Genomic DNA, 19,533 nt, shown 5'->3' with positions numbered 1-19,533 from the left:
ACCTCCATTGCCAGGGAAGTACATGGGAGAGAATTGTGTAATTCCTTACATATCGGACCTGTTATTACTATGCCTTTCAGCCACAGAGTTATCAGGGAGAGACAATAGTTCCTTAATCACCCTGTAGGTGCCACTCACACAAACACACACACACACACACACACACCCCAAACAAACAAATCAAAGTGTAATAAGATCTCATAAAAAGGCCTCTTTTCTATTTACAACTTTCTGGCAAAATCTGTGCTGACCACCAGTGGAGTTCCTGGAAACACTAATTGTGCACTTGGAGGAAAAATGCTTCTAGTTCTGTCTTATGCCAGACAAGTATCTTACTTCTGTGACTGAGCAACGATGAGATAATGACAGACATTAATCTGACAGCGTAGGCTGATACAAAGGCCACAAATGCTCTACCACATATAAGTGACTGTGAATCCATAGAATTCCAGCAGAGTAATTTGCGTCAAAAGCCTAGAACATACATGCCTCAGTATGTACTTATTAGAGGCACAAAGGCCCGTTTCATTATTCATATTATTCCCTTACCAATTCCAGCATTTTTTGATGTATTGTTCAGAGTGTGAGTCAGTATCTCGAGATCCCCCAGCTTCCCTTAGCAGATTATTCTATAATCTTACAGATCATCTCATCTGCAGAACATACAGAGTTTATATAAGTGTTTGAGGTGCTGAATTTATAGTTCACCAGAAACTCTTCTGCAATTTTAGGCAAATGCGAGACAAATCTGAAATAGCCTTCAGTGAGTCTTTGGTGGCTGGATTTTTGTTTAACCTCCACGTTATCACTCTGAGGGAGGAAGGAGGTTTCACCTAGTCCCTCACGCTGAATGCAGGTTGGCTTTCCCAAGCCTGTGCAGTGAACAAAAGGTTCTGGAAAAATCACTTCCCAGAATTAGGAACTTAATTGTCAGCTTGGTATGAACAAAATGATTGTTGTGCTTTCTCCTTCCCGTAGGATGTATACCATATCTGCACACAGAGACTCGACGGCGATGAACGAAACCCAACTCGAAGTATGAAGGCTCATTTCACATACAGCAAATGAAAACCTGATGACAATTAATCATACTGTCTCAAGTTCCTCTTTCTGTAAATAAATTAAAACATGATGACAGTTTTATTTTACTCACTACTCCTAAGTACAATGTAGTTCTTTCCATCCTGACCAAAATAGCGTGATTAGAGCTGGGCAAATATTTTGAGTACTCAGAGGAAGAAGAAACAGAAGATTTATTTGTATAAAAAAAAATTTATTCACTTCAGAGCCTTTAAAAACCTTTTTTTTTTTTTTTTTTTTTTTTTTAGCACTAACAGAAGTGATAGTGTGGATGATATTCTCCCTCACGGAAAGGGAAGTATTCACAAAGGCCAGTTTTAGTTTGCTAAAGCTAATCTCCCTAGATTCCTACTGCAGTCACTGGAGGACTGGAGCATGAGAGAAAGGATTCCTTAGAGGACAAATCTGAGTGAGATCTTCACTTATCAACACTCCAAATCGCTCACTGGAGAAACACTAGCCCACTGATTATCTCTTGTATCTCTCCAACCCATGTGGCTACAAGCTATCTTAAAACCACTTTGACTTCAGTCCTTCAATATTCAGAAATATTTTGGTTTTAGTGAAGGCAAGATCAGAAGTGCCACACTTTCATACCACAGATGGTCACTATTTGTGAATGAGAGGGAAAGGTCTCTTGCTGAAATGCTAGTTTCATTTAAACCATTTGGAATCATGAATGACTTTGCAATAAAAGAGCAGAATCTAAATGAAGTCAGCCCCGTACAAGCCAAACTAAGCCAACCAATATTTTGCACATCTTTTTACCATTCTCTGGCCAAAATTGCAATGAAATGTGATAGCAATAAGATGACAGGTTTGACTTCTTGAATGGTAACTGGTTTTTTTCACCTTCTATTGTACTTTTCACCATTCTTTAGGAGATCACTATTTAAAATAAAATGACAAATCCTCCCTCGATCCTAAGCACGAAACCTGACTCAAAACTAGTGAATTCTAAATGCTTAAAACAATGATTTTGATGTTTGTATGTCATTTCTTTAGGAAGAATATGATACTATAAAAAATAAGTTAATTGCAAATCAAAGAGTCTCCCACACAGATTTGTGTTGATTGCTCATTAAAAAAAAGAAAGTACAAGGGCTGAAGTTTTCTTCTGAATTGTTCCTTTAAGGAAAGAAAGCATTTATGAAAGAGTTTCAGTTGTTTTCCTGTTAAACATTTAAAGGTGCTTCTTATCATACTGTTGTTTCACAATTGTGTTTAACATGTTTTCCCTGCCATACCAAACTGAACTTCTTCTGTAGCTGATCTGTAGTGATGTTAATCTTGTTTTATACAATAATCATAAAGGTTTAAAGTAATCTGATGTTTGTTGGCATGTCCCAGCGCTCCCATTCTGGAGTGCAAACAGTTGCTGTTTTCTCCAATAATATTCAGACAATGTAGCAGAAGTTAAGTTTTGTTGAATTTCCTAAACTGAGTAGAAGAAAGTATTGTTTCCTCCTTTGCAATATTTTAGCAAAAGAAGTTTGAGTAAATACTAGAAGAACTCACAGAGGTACAAGGAGTTTCCATGTTACCTATACAATGTTTTGTGTTAATTTTTCCCAAGAAGTTGAGTTCTTTCACTTCTATAGACCTTTCGGTATAAGGCAAGTTTATTTCTTGACTCTGCTTGCAAGTTGTGCCCAAGAATTGATCCAGAGCAGAAGGCATACTTTACAGTGTTTATTTCGTTATGAAGCCATTAACGATCTTCCCTCCATTTTCCTGCACCTTTTATTCTTTTCTTCATCCAGGCAAACTTTGGTTGGTATCTATAGATGTTTATCATAACTAAGGTTTCATATAAGGTAGATGTACTGTGGCCCTATAAGTGCAGGTTAGTTGGAGCAGAGCTGCTGGTAAGACTGTAGGAGTTACCCACTGGTCTGGCCAGATCAATTCACAGTTTGTGCATGAATGCTTCCTGTAGTTTCAACTGGGGAAGATTTTCTCTCTTTTTTTTTTTTTTTTTTTTTTTTTTTTTTAATTAAGTACTCTCTTCAGCACTGCTGGGTCATCCCAGAAATGGATACATACTTGTGGTAAGGCTGAATTTTATATTCTTAAAGACTGTAATATATTTTTGGATTGCACTATAGGGAATGTACTAGATACATGTGCTATCTAAATAGTTCAGAGGTTTAGTAAACGCTAAACATGAACTTCCAGAATGGTGACAAACATGTTTCATATGATTTATTTAAATATATTTATTTTTTATTCAGTGCCATAATTATATTTGTTTGAAGACATGGTTTTACCACTACTGAATAACATGTTGCTCTGTAAGAAACACTAGGACTCCAATTTGAGCACGAGTTAGAGACGTGTATACTGAGCATGTGTTCAAGTGAAAGATGTTTTCTTGAATCAAGCAAGACATAAACATTCAAGCATGCAGTACTGCAATTTAAATGCAGAATCTGAACCAAAGACCTCATGGATCCCATTCTTTTCAACAATAAAAGAGAACCTTCTTTGTCCACCTGTATGAAGCAGATCATACAATTAGTTCCTGCTCTGTTTGGGATCACAGTGCCAGAGGAATAAGGGGCCTTATTATGGATTCAAATTTTCAAGTTCAAGTTTGAATTGAATTGAAGGCTGTAGCCTGGTGGTTCAAAAGGTAATCATTTGCCATTGATGCTCAGGACAGAGTTTTGTCCTCTCCATGTGTTGAGGCTCATAATTGATGATTATATAAAACTGAGACATGTAAACTTGGTCTGAGGTCATCAAAAGACAGTGAATCTCTCATTTTCTGTTCAAGAAATCTTCTAAATGTTTTGCAGGATTCAGACTTAACATTGTTTTGTGATCTGAGCTTAGTCAAAGCACCAACAAAGCAAAGCCTACTCAGTCTGATGAATGAGTAAGGAATAAAACTCTGAAGGAAGATTTCTTCACTGCATTTTCAATATTTCAGCCTCCTGGTTATATTAAGAAAGTTCCTCATTTTATGTATTAACACTAAACCACATGTTTTTCAATGCGAATAGTGCCATCAAGAATAATAGCTATCAATAAGAATCTTTTGTTATGTATCCTATGTGCACATTCAGACTGAGCTGCCAAGAAGCAAAATACTATCTGAATCCACTGTCAATGGCTTGAAGGAAATAATTGGCAGAGGTTAAAACTCCATTTAGTTAATGAGCTGACCTGGACAGTAAGATTTTTGCAGTGAGTGTAAGCCACTACTTTGTATTTCAAGGGCATAGACAGTGAAATTATGCAAAGCATGTAGATATGGAGACTTTTAATTTGGTCATTTTCAGCCATAGACGAAGAATGACTATAAACCTTCTTCTACAGACTTGGAAATATGTTGACAATGTAGAACTATCAAGATTTACAATGCTTGAAGAGACACTTGAAATAAGAGAATTAAGCAAACTTTTATGACAGAAAAAGTTGAAAAAAGTAAAGCACTAAAAGTGAAAGTTATGGTTTTGAGCTTCTGTAAGAGAGTAGAGAGCATTTGTCCATGCAGCTGAACGCAGCTGTAGCAAAAATTTATTTCTATGCCTGTAATAATAATGAAAAAAACCCAACCCAGAAAGTGTTTTGTTAAAAATATTTATGGCCTACAGTGCAAGATTGCAGGCAGCAGATTTTTGGCTTTGTGACATCCAAAAGGAAAGAGAAAATTTACGCTTCTTCATATGAAGAGCGTATGATTAATGAATTGACTGGCACAATGCTACTGAATCGGATTCTTTGGTGGAACTTTTATCTTGGCTGACTGCATAAGGACAATGTCTTTTAGAGGATGTCACACCTCCAGCGTGCAGGGTGATCTCGGTCATGAGAATATAGCTGAATTCTTCTTAACCGACCAGGCACTTAGTTCTCCTGTAATTCTACGTTATTCATTTTATGATTGTGTTTCTACCGCTTCTTCCCACCAGGGAACTTTCAGACACGTCAATCTGCATCCCTCAGGAAAGTTGCTTTGATATCTTTTTAGTTACATTTCCCAGCTCAGGATGTTCCCAGATGAGTCTTGCCCTGGGTAAGAAGCTCTTAACGAGTTACATTCACCACAACACCCATTTCTCTCCTTCTCTTCTCCCAAGACAGAGGGAAGTTTGGATGGTTTCCTCCACACCTGCATCTTTCCAAGTTTCACAAGTCTTTGGAATTCTCCAGTTGCCCAGCATGGTCTTCCCTTCTCCAGTTATGCCTCTGTTTCACTTTGTAGCTGGTGGAGCGGGTCTGGGACCTGTAGGTCAGAACAAAATCTTTTGAAATGCAAGGCTTAGTTACAGGTTTTCATGCCTTCGTTACTTCTGAGCATAAAGGATTCTTCACTAATTATGTATAATGAGCCTTTATCAGTTACTGACTGTTGTTTTGTGTTTCAAGTGGGTATAGAAGAAAACTCTAGAAGATTGCCACCTAGTTTGTGAGACATGTATTCTAAGAAACACATTCAATATCAAACCAGGTAACTGCAGCATCTGGATGAAAGACACTAATAAATAGCAAAGGTGTAGTAGGCTCTCTGAGGCAGTAAGGCAGACTGTTGGTCTGTATTTCGGACATAGCACCTGAAGGGAATTCTGGGAGTAGATCTCAATCTTTGTGTAAAATGACAGAGAAATTTGTGAAATATCAAGTAAACGTTGCGTGGACCAAAACCTGACTGTCACACAGACCATATTTCAGTCATAGATGGTGGATACAGCATGTGGTATAGTATACTTTTTAAATGACGACTAAAGTTTACATTGCATCAAGCATAATCCTACATTAGTGAAAAAAGTAAACATTTAGAAAAGAGATATGTGTAGAAAATAGATATGAAAATAGAGAAGTGAAGGTCTTTTTGGTTTGTAAAAAGGGCTACGCAGAGGTTTAGCATCCTAAAATCAGAGGCTGGTGTGAAAGTCTCGCTCTTTCTGCACCAATCTTGCAAAACGTATCAAGAAAGGGATCTTACCATACCTCTTGCATTCATGGAGGCAATTTGCAACACCTAAAAGTGTTCCTCTGAAGCGTCTGGACATCCTTGATCCTGAATTACAAGCCATTATTTTAGACTGACCAGTGTGTAGACAACCTGTCTGTCTGCCTGCAGCTCTGCTCCCCAAAGCTAAGGAAAGATCTAGAGAAAGTGTTACAGGGAAGAAAAAAAATGATCTTGTATAAGCAATGGAGGCTAAGAGGAGAAGATGACAGGGTTAAGCTAAGTAGCCTAAGAAGAGGAAAGGTCTGAGAGTAAATTATATCAGTCTATAAATAGCTTTAAGGCAATAATAATGCAAATGAAGGAAGGGAATTACTCACAGTCTCAGAAGGTGATAGAATGAGAAATCAAAGCTGGAAGCTAAGGCAGAAAAAGCCAAGATGGGACTTTCTGAACTAGAGGAACAATCAGGCCTTGCAAGAGATCTCAAGGGGAGAAGTTAGGGCATGATTTACCAGCTATTCAAGAACAGATTAGCTAATCCACCAGCAGAAATTATTTACAACTGGTAATACTTCTAAATGGCCATTTTTAGCCCCGATATCTGATTTTCTGAAAAATGTCCTAATTTCAATGTTGGTAGTATCTCACCTTAAGACCTACCTGTACTGCTGGAGAAATGAGCGCTGACCTTGCTGTACTGACAGCTAGATTGTATACACTGAAACCAGCTTCAAAAGACCTGTCACACAGTGAAACTTCACTTCTAATGAAGTGGTTTCAAAATCCAAAATTGGTGCAATGCAGTGGTATGCATAGATGCCAAGTTAAACTTTGTTATGAAAGAAGTAGCTTTGCTTTCTCAGTCATTAGATGAGCTTTTCAGAGAGGTATCATTTTGCAACACTTGCGGTACAAGTTGGAATAAAGTACTGTAATTTCTGCCACAGACAATTTCTTGGAATAAAATATTTTCAGTTATGCTATTGAGCTTTTGAGAATACGATAATAAATCTGGAATCTCAAAGTGATTAAATTAAAATATACCAAATAACCAAAGGGAAATTGCATGAGAAAATTACCTTTAGAAAAACATTTATTAGTGGTTTGTGATCTACATTTTCATTCTTAGGAATTATGTTTCTAATAGAGCTAAATTTACAAAGGTATCGATAGACTCTTAGTGATACTGACCCAAAATAACTGAAATATGAGCGTCATCTCAAAGCTTAGGTGTATTCATTGTATAGAAAGATATTCCTACTACTGAAGATGTGTCCTTTTAAGAAATTATTTCAAGTGTAATTTCTAGTGTATGTGCTATATTTATTGGTTTAGTTTGTTAGCAGTAGAATTGTATTCACATTTAATGTCTTGATACTGATCTATGCTTAGTATTGTAGAGCAAGAAATCACAGGCACACAAGAGCTAGCTTTCTCCTCTGTTCAGCTTTCTTCCTGCTGAAAATAGGTATGCACCTCCTTAGAAGTCCATGGTCTACACCGCTTTCCAGTTTCTAATGTAAAAAAGGGATCTTGCGTTTCCTATTTGCCTTGCACGTTTTCCACCACAGCAGCCTTACCAGCCTTGCTGGAGTTGTGCCTGGTTTACAACGCCCGCAACAGAGGGTCTGGGTCCAGAGGGAAGAGGGAAAGTGGGCAGAAGCTGGGCTTCCCTCTCGCTTAGAGGTGAGAAAAACCAGGAGCAACCCCACTGAAATCAGGGGACTGGCCATGCTCTGAAACTGTGATAGAAATAAAAGGAGAAAGTGTCTTTTCAGCTTGATGGGAGCATGCCAGACCCAAGAAATGCCAGACATACTGACCGTTTTCTAGGGGGTAGTTCTCCAGCTCTGACTGCGATAACTAGACCTGGAGCTAAAAGGGTCCCTCTCGCTGGGAGGAGGTACCCACTGCAGTAAGGATTTAACTTGGTCGGTAGCATAAAGGCGAGGAAGGCTGAAGGCCACGTTGTTCCTGATGCTGAGTGATTTCAGCTTCCTCCATGTTCTGCTTCGTTATATTCTTTTTTAAAATGCACTTAACTTTCCCAGTGGCCTACTGGACTACACAGCTGAAGTGTCAGTAACAGCATGTCGGTGTTGCAAGCAACATTCAAAGCTGTATACAGCTGTAAGAAATTCATACAGAACTTTTCTAGAATACTTACTACTGCATTTTTTCAGTATACTCGAGCTCAAAGTGTCATGGAAGATCTGAGTACAGTTATTAATGAACCTCAGAAGTCAGAGCGGTGGGAAAGTTCATAAACTGCTACAGTCTTGTAACTCACGGTATGAAATTCAATTGTTAGTGTCCATAAATGTTTCCAACACATTGTGTGTCAGTGCAACGTCCTGGAACTGCAATCAACAGTGAGAAAATTTATGGAGTGAACCTGTAAATAACTGTGTAAGTTCTCAAGTGGTGTTGCTGAGTTAATATGTTGTTAATATATAACACTGTGTTATGAAGCAGTAAAGAACCTAACATACTGGCTGCACTTAACACTAGGGGACACATATTGGAACAACAGATTGGTTATTTTCATTTTTCTCTGCCCTTTTTCATTCCTCTAAACACACGAGCAGACCGATGGCATCACGGGCAGACTTTATTTTCCACACTTTGTTATCTGAATGTGCTTTCAAATAAAGCAAGAGAATGGATCGATGTCGTTACCTGTTGTTTTGTCTCTGGGTTTTCATTACAAAGTTGTACGTTTTCACATCAAGGATGCTTGTGGTGCCACTTCGGTGCAAGCCATAACCCGCACGTGTCTGTAGTCAAATGCTTTGCCATGACTTGAATGTCTGCAGAAAGAGGGTGGGGGCCATTTCGGTGTAATGGGAAGCACCCAAAGCCTGAGGTTAAGAAGTTATTCGTCTGCCACCCTGATTAAAAGGGTTTCTCTAAAGAAAGAGCAAAACACTTTCAACACCTCTTTTGCCCTCTGCCTTCATGATCCCAAAAGACAGCTGGCAGCTCTGGCCAAGGGATCCTACAAATCAGGGTTCAGGAGGTACCAGGGTTTGGGCATCCTGGCCCAGCGGAGTGCTACCTGGGCAGGTTTTTAATATGCTGTGAGGGGACATGAAAGTGAAAGGCTTTCCTTCTTTCTAGCAGCTTTGCCCCTTTCTTCCCTGAGATGACTGAGGAGAGGTGAAAACTAGGGAGAGGGGGTCATCTTCCTTTTTCTGATCATCTGACAAAAGGTGCACAGTGGAAAACCTTGCCAGACAGTGCTGGCAGCAGGTAAAGCGATACGGGCAGGTGGAGGCTGCGTAGCGCTCAGGACCTCTTCGTCCCAGACTCATCCTCTCCCCTTCAGCAATAATCTGTCTGTAAATCCATCCAGCCAAGGCTCAAAACTGCATGAGATGATTACACCAGTGCAAAGATGAATGCCGGGTGGTATTGACTGGACACGGCAGCGTTTCAATTTCATTTTGCTCTGTCCCCACTAGTGAGCTCAGCTACAGTTAAAAATGCCACAGGAGGAACTGTAAGCGTAGGGACTGAGCTGGAAAATAGTGCCGAGCTGCTGCCTGCACTCCTGGCACTCTGCGTCTGCACCACACGTGCGCAGCTTCAATGTCCCGTCTCGGATGAAATGGTGGAAAAGGGAAAGATCTGGTGAGGGGCAGCAAAACCCCGTTACGAGACACGGAGCAGCTTCTGTACAATGACAGGTTAAATGGACTCGCCTTGGAAGAGGGGAAAGTCCGATGGGATACAGTACAGATCACAGATAGCACGGAAAGAGTGAAAGGAACAGATTTACAATTTTTTCATGGCATAGAAGTTGGAAGGCACCAAATGAAACATCCCAGTGTAAAACAGCAGGCTTGATGCAAAGGAAAGGACGTGCATTGTCCTGGCAGCACATCATTAAGTGGCAGGGGGGAATTCATCCCGCGGCAGAATTTGGGCTGCTGGTCGGTTGTGCAGAGGGGCTCCGTTATCATACAAAGGCAAAGGTACAAAGTGACTTTTCTGTAGGAGCCACAGGAGCTCTTCCCGGCAGGGTCTGGTCCCACAGAGGTGACATAAAGCATGTTACCTGACAAAGCGTTCAAGGATGCTTGAACAGAGTTGCTTTAATGGCCCTGGGAAGGGGTGCTCCTCCCTACATCGTACGGGTCTGCCGAAACGGAGAGCTGCGCTTTGATTTCATTGACGCCGGTTTAGATCCAACGACAGGTATTTCAAGGCACTTAAGAAGGTGTTTTGTCTTTCTTTGAAGGTCATGCTTATAAATAGCATAAAAATAGTTCTTTGAGTGAATCAGGGGTTATTTGTATTAGCTTTCTTCAAAGCCAGAATAAAAGAACAGATATTTTTTTTTGCCTTTATTTCATAGCTGTTACTCTGATATACTGAAAAAGAAACAACAGGTATTGCAAAAAAAAATCATGAGCAAAAGAATTATTTTTAGATCAGTAAGAAAACTACAAGATCAGAGAGAGCACCATAACAGATGCACTCTCCATGGAGATTTGGAGATTAGTGAGGAGCTTTCTGCTTATGGTAAGCTTTTTCTGTAGTGGAAGCTGAAAATAAAAGAAGAATTTAATCAGGATTTAAAAAAAGAAGAGGTTCTGGTACATGTAAAACTTAGGTGTGGATGTTAAAACAACCAGGGCTTGCAGCTAGCAATCAAACAGGGGTTTGAATCTCAATATAAAATATTGGTTTCACTGTTGTATTAAACTAAGGCTCGCTCTTTATCCAAGTTTGATTTTCAGGAATAAAATACCGTGAACCATGAGTACTTCTATGATGTGGTGCTGGAGCAACCCTAGATCTCACAGAGTCGGTGTTTTGGGCCAACCCTGCGTTTTTAAAACCTCTCCCCATGAGAACTCTCCCTACTTGGCAGTAGCTGCAGTCCCTGAGGGTGCCGGGCTGCTGTCCATGGGAATCTGGTCAGGCCAGAAATGGGCTCATAAAATTGTTGTGTAACAAGAAAACAAATTTGTGTGAACCCATCTTTAGTTTTACTGGCATTTCCCTGGAGGTTCAGTAGGTAGAAAAGATGGTGGAGTGGTGAAGGCGAGTCAGCTTTTAGGTACCTGATGTTTGAAAAAGATGGATAATCACCCTGTGGAAGGCAGTCCCCTTTTTGGATGTTTCAGGGTGGTCACCACAATATAAGTTTTGGTTTAGATTTTTTTCCCCCAATTCCTTGTCTTTAGTTTTAACTGTTAAATAGAACAACAGCAAAATCAGGAAGGGAGATGACTCAGTTGGACAAAGTTTGAAGTGGGTTGCTCACTAATCTCATTCCTCTGGATTATTATTTTTTATAATTTGACTCTTATTTGATTTTGTGCTGATATACAGGGAGAACTTTTGATTCCAGCTATGCTGGCTATAAATAACTTTTCAGATTCTTTTTCTTCTTAAAATATTTGGAAATAAGCTGCTGTGTTTCCACTTGTCATGATATTTTGTGGAAAATTGTGTGCATAATTTTTCTACTTGGAATGGTTCACACTTGACTTTAAAAGAATATTTTAAAACCATGTAAAGCAAATGACACATATTTGCCTATCAGAAGGAAAGCTGTGAGGGACTTAAAGGCTACATACATCTAGTGGGAGTCAAGTGTCAGGCTTTAGTAGAAGTCTGCTCTTTGCCTAAATACCTCACCTATATACCAAGTCTAATAATGGTGGTTTTCCCATTTTTCTATTATGACCTTTGAAAGCTTTTCTTGAGATCCAGAATAGCAAGTAGTGTAGGGTGCACACAAAGCAAGTGGATGATGAAAGTTCAAGTGTCTCTTCCTTCCCATTGGGAAAAGGGATTTTAATCATGGTCTACTGTATTTCAAAGATTCTTGACCACATGCCTGTGCAGTTAGTTTCTCTATTTTTCTCTGGCCCAGTTACTATTTAATTGTTTAACCAAAGTGAGTTGCCCTTTTGAAGAGGCTGCGAAGTAGAAATTGCAACTCACATCCATAGCTTTCCAAGGAATATTCTTACTTTCTACTCATCAATCTAAAGACGACCTTCATGCAACATGGATTCTTGTCCAAGAAATTAGACTGTAACCTTGAAAGAACTACGCCCAAACCATGTGCAAGCCTTTGTAACAGGGATATGATTCTCAATTTCTGCTTCTCTGAATGTCATCTTCACTGAATTCACTGTCAGTGACCAGTATCTTAAACTATGAAATTGGTCTTTGCTAAAATTATTTCCTAGGACAATGTCTTCACCACCATGGTGAAAGAAAAGTCTTTTAGCAAGGGATTCATACATTTAAATAGAGATGAATCTTGCAATACTTAGAATTTATCCTGGAATAATTCTGTGGGTTTTGAAATCCCTTAGTGGAGTGCCTGGAAAGGTGTTTAGGGTTTTGTATGAATCGATAGTCACAGGACGCAGTTTTGTGCCTATCTCAGGAACCAACATGAATTACTGCTATACGAAGAAGAAAATCAGAAGAAAAAAAAGAAGAACAAAGAGGAAAAAAGAAGAAAATAATGATACTTTAGCTGAAAGCAGTTTGCTGCCCTGTACCACGTGTGCAGTAAGGTAGATCTGAGAATAAAGGAAAAAATAAAAGTTTTCTTTTTGAAGTCTTATTGATGTTTATGCATAGGAAGTGGCATAAATGATAAAGGCATCATGAATGACGCAGAGATAAAACTGCCAGCTTTAAATAAGGTAGGGTTTGAAGTTGAAGCTTTGAAGTTTTCTATTCCTGTTCTGTTCTTATCCAATGCATAGTCTTCCAGAAGATGTGAAATATGCACTGGTTTTTAGTCATACGGAGTTTTGCGTAGAGACTGGTTAGCGTTAATGCTCTAATGCATCACAGCCATCTTTGAGCAGACAGTAAGCCATGTAGCATTTTGAAAAGAGAGTGAGAAAATGATGATGTCACCTTCTGTGGTGTGTTGAACTGGACTTGAGGCTTAAAATACTGAAAACCAGTTGCTTATCCACTGGTCATGCCAAGCTCTCCCTCTTCGTCATCTACCCCTGGGGCACTGGTGCATGTGCAGGTCCTGCATACTCACCGCCCACCTCTTTTCTGCTGATATACCACCCCTGTGGCACTACATGAACAGAGAAATCTCGGAGTATGGCACATATGATTACAAGTGTAATATCGGCTATACTTTGACTGAACTCTGCTGAGCAGAAATAGAAGTATACCAAGCTGGCTTTGCATCGGTTTTGTGCTTCCCTTGTGCATAGCTTGAAGGGTGGGACAGCTTCATGGCCACGATAACTCCTCCAAGGGGGCAATGACTCTCAAAGGGAGGCAAGCAAAAATATCTGTGGCACACTAGTATTCTGCCTGCACTCCAACACCCCCATTTTTTTTGTTGGCTGCTATTGTCTCCATCTCATGAAGGAAATACCTTTATTCCAAGGGTTTCTCACAGTTTCAGTGTCAGTTTGACTCATTTATATTGCTAGATTGGGCAATAGTCCATTGGCTATGCCATTAGGTAACTATGCAGTTTCTTATCACTCATTCCTCTTCCATCTGTACAAAGAGATTGGGATAAGACAAACAACCCTCCAGGGATGCTGCTGGGATTAATACCAGAAAGGGCTGTATGGCACTAAGGCAAGGTATAGCATAATAAAAGTCATGTTGAGTCTTGTAAACCTTACCCACTTTTGGTGCCATAGCCAGAGCCTGTTGCTCCCAGAGCTTTTGCTTCAAGATCTGAAGGAACAGAAGCAAGAAATCAGCCTGCAGTGCTATTTACATAAAAGCTGTATCTCACCGAGCAATGACAGCAAGAGAAAGGTTTTCACCTGAATGGCTGAATAGAAAGAGACATCATCAAGTAACAGATTTGTTTCTGTAAAGGTAGGCATATAGGGACTTATATTAAGCACTGTCAAAGCCCTGCTGGGAATATATCCTCAGCCTGCCATGTTTATTACTGCTAACATCAGTGACAGGGATGCTTTCAGGGATGCATTAAGCTCTGGTATTTGAAACAGGAATACACCATTCTGTGGAAATACAATGGGCATGTAACTGAGGTTAAGCCTTTTGAAGAAAAAAGGTTTAGTGGACAGCTGACAAATCATTCCAGTTTAGCATGGAGAGTGCTTTCACAGAGGGTCCACTGAGATAAGAAGAGAAGCCATAAATTCTTTTAGTCAAACAGGGCCTTTTCAGAAGGTTTTGCTTTGTTCTTCTCTAGCTCCACTTTCATTTTTCCCTTCTCCGGAAAATTCTCCCAGTCCTCGTTTGTCGCAATGTTTCATTAACTTGCTTACTCTCTGTGCAGACACAAGCCAGGATAATGTTTTTATTACATTATAGTCTCATTTTTGAAATGTTGCTGTCAACCTGGCTTTTGTAGAATAGCTTATATGTTTTGCTTAAATATTTCAAGCCTGTTTATATCAGCAAGTAGCATTTTTTTGGCTTGGGTAAATGCTGAAAGACATACCAATGGGAACATATGCTTCAGACAAATAAAAAGTGACAGTGGATATCCTATGAAAAGCTGTTTATTACGATTTCAGTCTTGAGGGCTTCCAAAAAGAAAAAAAAAAAAAAAGAAGGTGTAATTCATCTTCAAAGAGATGAGTTTATTATATTTGTTTACCTCCATGTAAAGCTCCTTTGCTTTTTAAAGGATGACAACTGGCTGAGAAGGAAGTACGAGGGAAGCTAAGGAAGGATAAGGTGTTCTTCTGTTTCCATATACCAAACAAGCCGAGTGCTCCTTCAAGGTCAAGTTCAGCAGAAGGTAGACGAGTGTGACACCTGCAATAGATTTGTATTAATAAAAGGGGCATACTTGGCAAAGCAGTGTTGCTGGAAGAGAAAAATATAGACTCTCGAGCCTATGAAAGTGCTTAAGAATGGAGCTTTATTGTCCAGGGAAAAACCTCTTTGCCAATCACAAATAGATTTCTTTCCTCCTCTGCTGTTGAAAGAGACCATGTGCATGCCAGAAGCAAAGGAAGCATCAATAAACTTAGAGGCATACTACAGTGAAGACTCTGTTCATTCAAACAGATAGATATTCAAGGTACTGCCACCTAGACGGCATCAAAAGCTGAATTGAAATAACCTACATTGAATGTGCACGTAGTTGTTAAGATTAACCCCTTTAGGACGCCTGCCCTACTATTGCTAGAAATCTGGGGTAAAATCCAAATGACGTGATGTCAGTTCCCGGTAGATGTTTTCAAGGTTTCCCTGAACATGCCATTTCTGCTCTTGAAGCTTTTACTGCAATGCCCATAAAGCCAGAGTAAGTCTCTGATGCTTTTTTGGGGCTGTGTATCAGCTCCTTCCAGAGGTAGATCCACTATTGATAGTCAACCTTCACCAGCAAGTCTGAGCTGCCTCCTCACTGGGGTCTGGGGAGACACCAAGGCACGACAGCAGGTTTAGCAATGGCAGCTGGCCGCTAACTTTAATACAGGGTGGCATCGAGCAGCTTTTGCAGCAGCAGCCGTGTGAGCGCTCTTCCTCCATCCCAGGGCAAAGTCACTGCAATTACCATGTCCAGTTACTAAGTCTGCCAGATGTTCCAGAGGAGACTTGGTTTGCAGTATATAAATAGAGAACTTAAATAATAAATAAATAAATAGATACTAGAAAACAGGATAATCTATTCTAAGTACAGATCTTGACTAAGAGTTGAAACAAATTACGGAGGGAAGGGGTGGATTCCCCATTCCTTGATATCTTTAGTTCAAACCTGAGTGCCTTTAAGGAAAATAATTTAGTTTTACCTAGTCCTGTGAGGAGCAGAGAGTTGGACTTGATGATCCTTACAGGTCCCTTCCAACTTGAGATATTCTATGATTCTATGAAAATGCAGTTTAGCCATATATGCAAATTACGAGCTGTTATATAGGAGTAACCGGGTGATGCACAATGGTGGTGATATGGAAGAGGCCAGAGGCTGATGGCCTGACTGTGGTCCTCACATTAACCTAGTGAGCTTCTGCAAACGTGATGTTGAAGGACAGATGGAGATACCTGACTGCCTCTTGGAGGGCAACTGACTGCAGTTTATACGAAGGCAGATGAATTTGGCACATGAGTTTTATCAAAAAACTGTTTCTCATTTTAAGCTTGGTCATTCTAAGCCACTCGGTCTTTTTCATTTTATTTTGATGAATTAGTGGTGCCAGAACAATAGAAGGACAAATCAAACAGTCCATTTGGCTCATTGAGTCTTTTCTTTGCTCAGCACTTGGGCAAGAAAACCCCTGTGGTTTTTCTGCAAGGAGTATAAGCGAGTGAGCCTGTGGCTCCGTTGTGTAGTGGCTGATGTGATCCGAGAAGGTGACAGGGTACTGCCTGGGTGCAGACATACCGCTCCTCTCCGAAAGCATGTCGACATGGTATTGCAGCTGGGGGAACAACTTGATGTTCATGGCATCAAGTCCTCCGTGCTTTATATTCAGCGTTTAAAATTCCAGGGGTAACCTGCAAACGCCCTCTGTGTAGGAATTTTTATATGTGGAAAACCTGGTTTTGCTACGGGGCATCAAGAAGGGAAATATGGCTTTTAAATGCTTTTTGCTAGGAGTAGTAATGAAAAAGCCTAAATGTTTAAGAAACTGGGGATTATGATTAGAAACACAAGAGGTTTGCTACCTTCTCCTGTAACTCAGTATTTCAGGAAAATAAAAAAAAATCTGGAAATTAGTTAGGCAGGAAAAGCCTCTTAAAAACAGCAACAATAAAACTAATGATACAAACAGAGCAAAGTAATTAGCTGGAAAATCCAAATGCATACAGATCAGTCCCACTGAATGGAATATAACCTAGCATGCAACTGGAATTAGATAAAGACATTCCTAAAGCCATGCACATTATTTTAGAGAGATGGGGAAGCAGAGAATTTACCACAAAACTTGAGAGAAGACAAGGGAATAGCATTTTTTCAAAGAGTGGGCGTAATGATTTCCATAGGGTAGCTTTCCTTCTGCCTGTAGCAAATGTAACAAACTAAAAAGAAAATAACCAAGAGCAAGCACTTGGATCCCATTTTTCATGATGCATAATACCTGGTTCCTCAAAGAGAAGTGTTGATGGATGGAGGCTGTTCAAAATGGTTTTTTTTCCAATTGTTTTCTGCCACTGAGTTTAATAAATCATCATTGTTCATCAACATTTCTTTTCTGCAAATGTCAGGTTCTTGAAATTAACTTGTTGGTGTGACTATCCAACAACTAGCGTGTTCATATAGCCTTCAGCTCCAGTTTTAATTGCAATTGCAAATGTGCAGTTTTTCTAGAATGCCAGATAATAAGTGAGAAAATCCTACCAGTATAACTATGAGATGTTGTAGCTGACACAGTTGTTTGACTGCCTTGCATGATAGGATAGACAGGCAATTTGGGGGAAAGAGGTTTGTCAGGTCTGAGATAAAAGTAGATAACATCTGGATTATGGCAATGCTGGCTCGGATGGAATGATAATATAGGATTGAATAAAAACCCCTTTGGTTTTGGTGGGGTTTGCATAGGCAATTTGAAAAACCTTCTGAAATCAGCCCAATTTCTAATGCCAGATACAGATTACATTATCACAGGAGGGTGAATGGTTTTCATCTGTAACCCTGAATTCCAGACAATATGTATTTTTCAACCTACATATTTAGCACTAAAAAAGAAGGCAGCCTCTGACTAAATGATGCTTTTAGTAACAACCTAGAAAGGCCAACTAAAAAGAAAAAGGAAAGAAAATAAAATAAAAGAACTAATTCTTTCAAGTCGCTGAACATACTTTACTTTGTTTCCTTTTCCTTTGTGTTGGTAGTATTCCCTTTAGAAATTCCCAACGGGCATGTGATTTGAAGACACACACTCTGCCTTTTTGTTGGAAGCTAATGCATGGGATACACCCTGACTGACCCAGCAATGGGATAAAAGGAAATTTTCCATTCCATTACCCTTAATCCTGGCTCTTTAAAAGGTAGTACTGTTGACAAGGTGCCAAATGTAGCACATAATGAACCTTATGAATCACAGTCATTGTTCCTCTGGGGTAAAGGCATAGTACAAAGATTATTGTATATATTAACTACTTCAGTGATTCCGGTCTTAATTATGAAGAAAAAGGCTTGAATGGTCACTTGAATGTGTGTCTTTTCGTATGTGTATATATATATGAAAGAGCTTACTGATCCTTCAAGCATCGAAGACACTATACACATGGTAGATGCAGCTCTCTTCCTATCTTCCTAGGAAAGCCAAAAAAAATTTAGCACCAATCTCAATAAAAGCAAAGAAGAGCATAGAAGAACTTTACCATGGCCATCTCCAAAGCTGATTCAGTTGAAAATGAGGAAATAGCTGCATATAGCTTGTGCATTAACATACACTGATGCTTTATTATCTTTCTCTCCTCAGTTGATTGTGCCATGAAGGAGATGACTTCTTTGGTGTGGTCTTTGGAGCTCTGTTTTCCTTACCACGTGGTCTATATGCCAACAGATCATCTGCAAAAGATGACAAAACTCTCTAGTCCTGAAAAGCACTTTGTGTACAGAAGACAGTATTGAAAGATTTGTTATAACTCAAATTAAAGTCTATATTTATCATCATTTAGGTATTACTTGTTGGATATGTCATAGTTTGTTACAAATTATCTGTCCTTGATGCAATTAAAACTTGAACCTCAGAAACATGGTAGAAGTTTCATGACTTTTTCTAGATAAAGAGTTGGTCACACACATTGAATATTCAAGAAAACTATAGTGTGGGATTCTGTTCTTTTCCTTCTTTTTTGTTTTTCCTAAAATAGAAACCAACACTTATGAATGCCTCTGGGTTGTTTTTTGTTTGTTTTTTTTTTCTTTCTTTCCTTTTAATAGCTATTAAAATTTTTCCATGGGAAATAAAAATAGAAAAAGCCTTGCCTAATAATGTAAAAATCGCTTCCTGTTCCCCACAAAGGCTTGTTGTTGCAGATATATACTGCATATATGTATCTAATGCCATATATACAGCTCTGTAAATAATCACAGAAGACAAGGAAGGAAAATGACAGACTTCTGGCACAAAATGACCAATTTTTGGAGCAGAAAAGCTCCATCTGTACTAGAATTAAATACTGTCAGGGTCCATTCTCGGGTGCAGAAGTCAGCTGGCACAATCTGGACAGATCTATAGTATTAAAATAAGGTATTAAAATACAAAATCATAGGATTGTAGACTAATTTAGCTTGGAAGAGGAAGATGACCTCTGGAGGTCAGGTAATCCCAACCCATCCTCAGATAAGGCTATCTTCAAGGTCCCTTGGGTTTCAGAGGGCAGTTAGCTGTCCAGGTGACTGTTGAGTGTCTCCAAAGAAGGCAATTCCATGACCTCTCTGAGCAACCTGTTTCAATATTTGCCTACCCTTACAGTGAAACTTTTTTTCCTTGTATCTCAATAAACTTTCCCTTGTAGCATTTTGTGCCCACTGTCACTTGTTTTTTCATTTTGCACCTCTGAGGAAACTCTGGCTTTATCTTTATTCCTTAACCCCAATTAGACTGTGGAAGTCTGCTATGAGATCTGCC

The 19,533-nt window shown here is 39.4% G+C and overlaps 2 protein-coding genes across 3 annotated transcripts in view; one reads left to right on the top strand and one right to left on the bottom strand.

Moving 5' to 3' along the window:
- The window catches only part of OPN5 (opsin 5), a 29,826-nt gene extending 28,686 nt beyond the window's left edge, over nucleotides 1–1,140 (top strand). Inside the window, exon 8 of the mRNA XM_049818461.1 lies at nucleotides 979–1,140. Within this exon, the coding sequence (XP_049674418.1) occupies nucleotides 979–1,042 (64 nt within the window). The 3' untranslated portion in view covers nucleotides 1,043–1,140. The remainder of the gene's footprint in view (nucleotides 1–978) is intronic.
- The window catches only part of TNFRSF21 (TNF receptor superfamily member 21), a 1,117,265-nt gene that overhangs the window by 247,384 nt on the left and 850,348 nt on the right, over nucleotides 1–19,533 (bottom strand). The gene's annotated exons all lie outside the window — the stretch shown is intronic.

This window comes from Accipiter gentilis, chromosome 16 (genome assembly GCF_929443795.1).
Source record: "Accipiter gentilis chromosome 16, bAccGen1.1, whole genome shotgun sequence".
Taxonomy (NCBI): domain Eukaryota; kingdom Metazoa; phylum Chordata; class Aves; order Accipitriformes; family Accipitridae; genus Astur; species Astur gentilis.
This window is presented reverse-complemented; position numbering and strand designations above follow the sequence as displayed.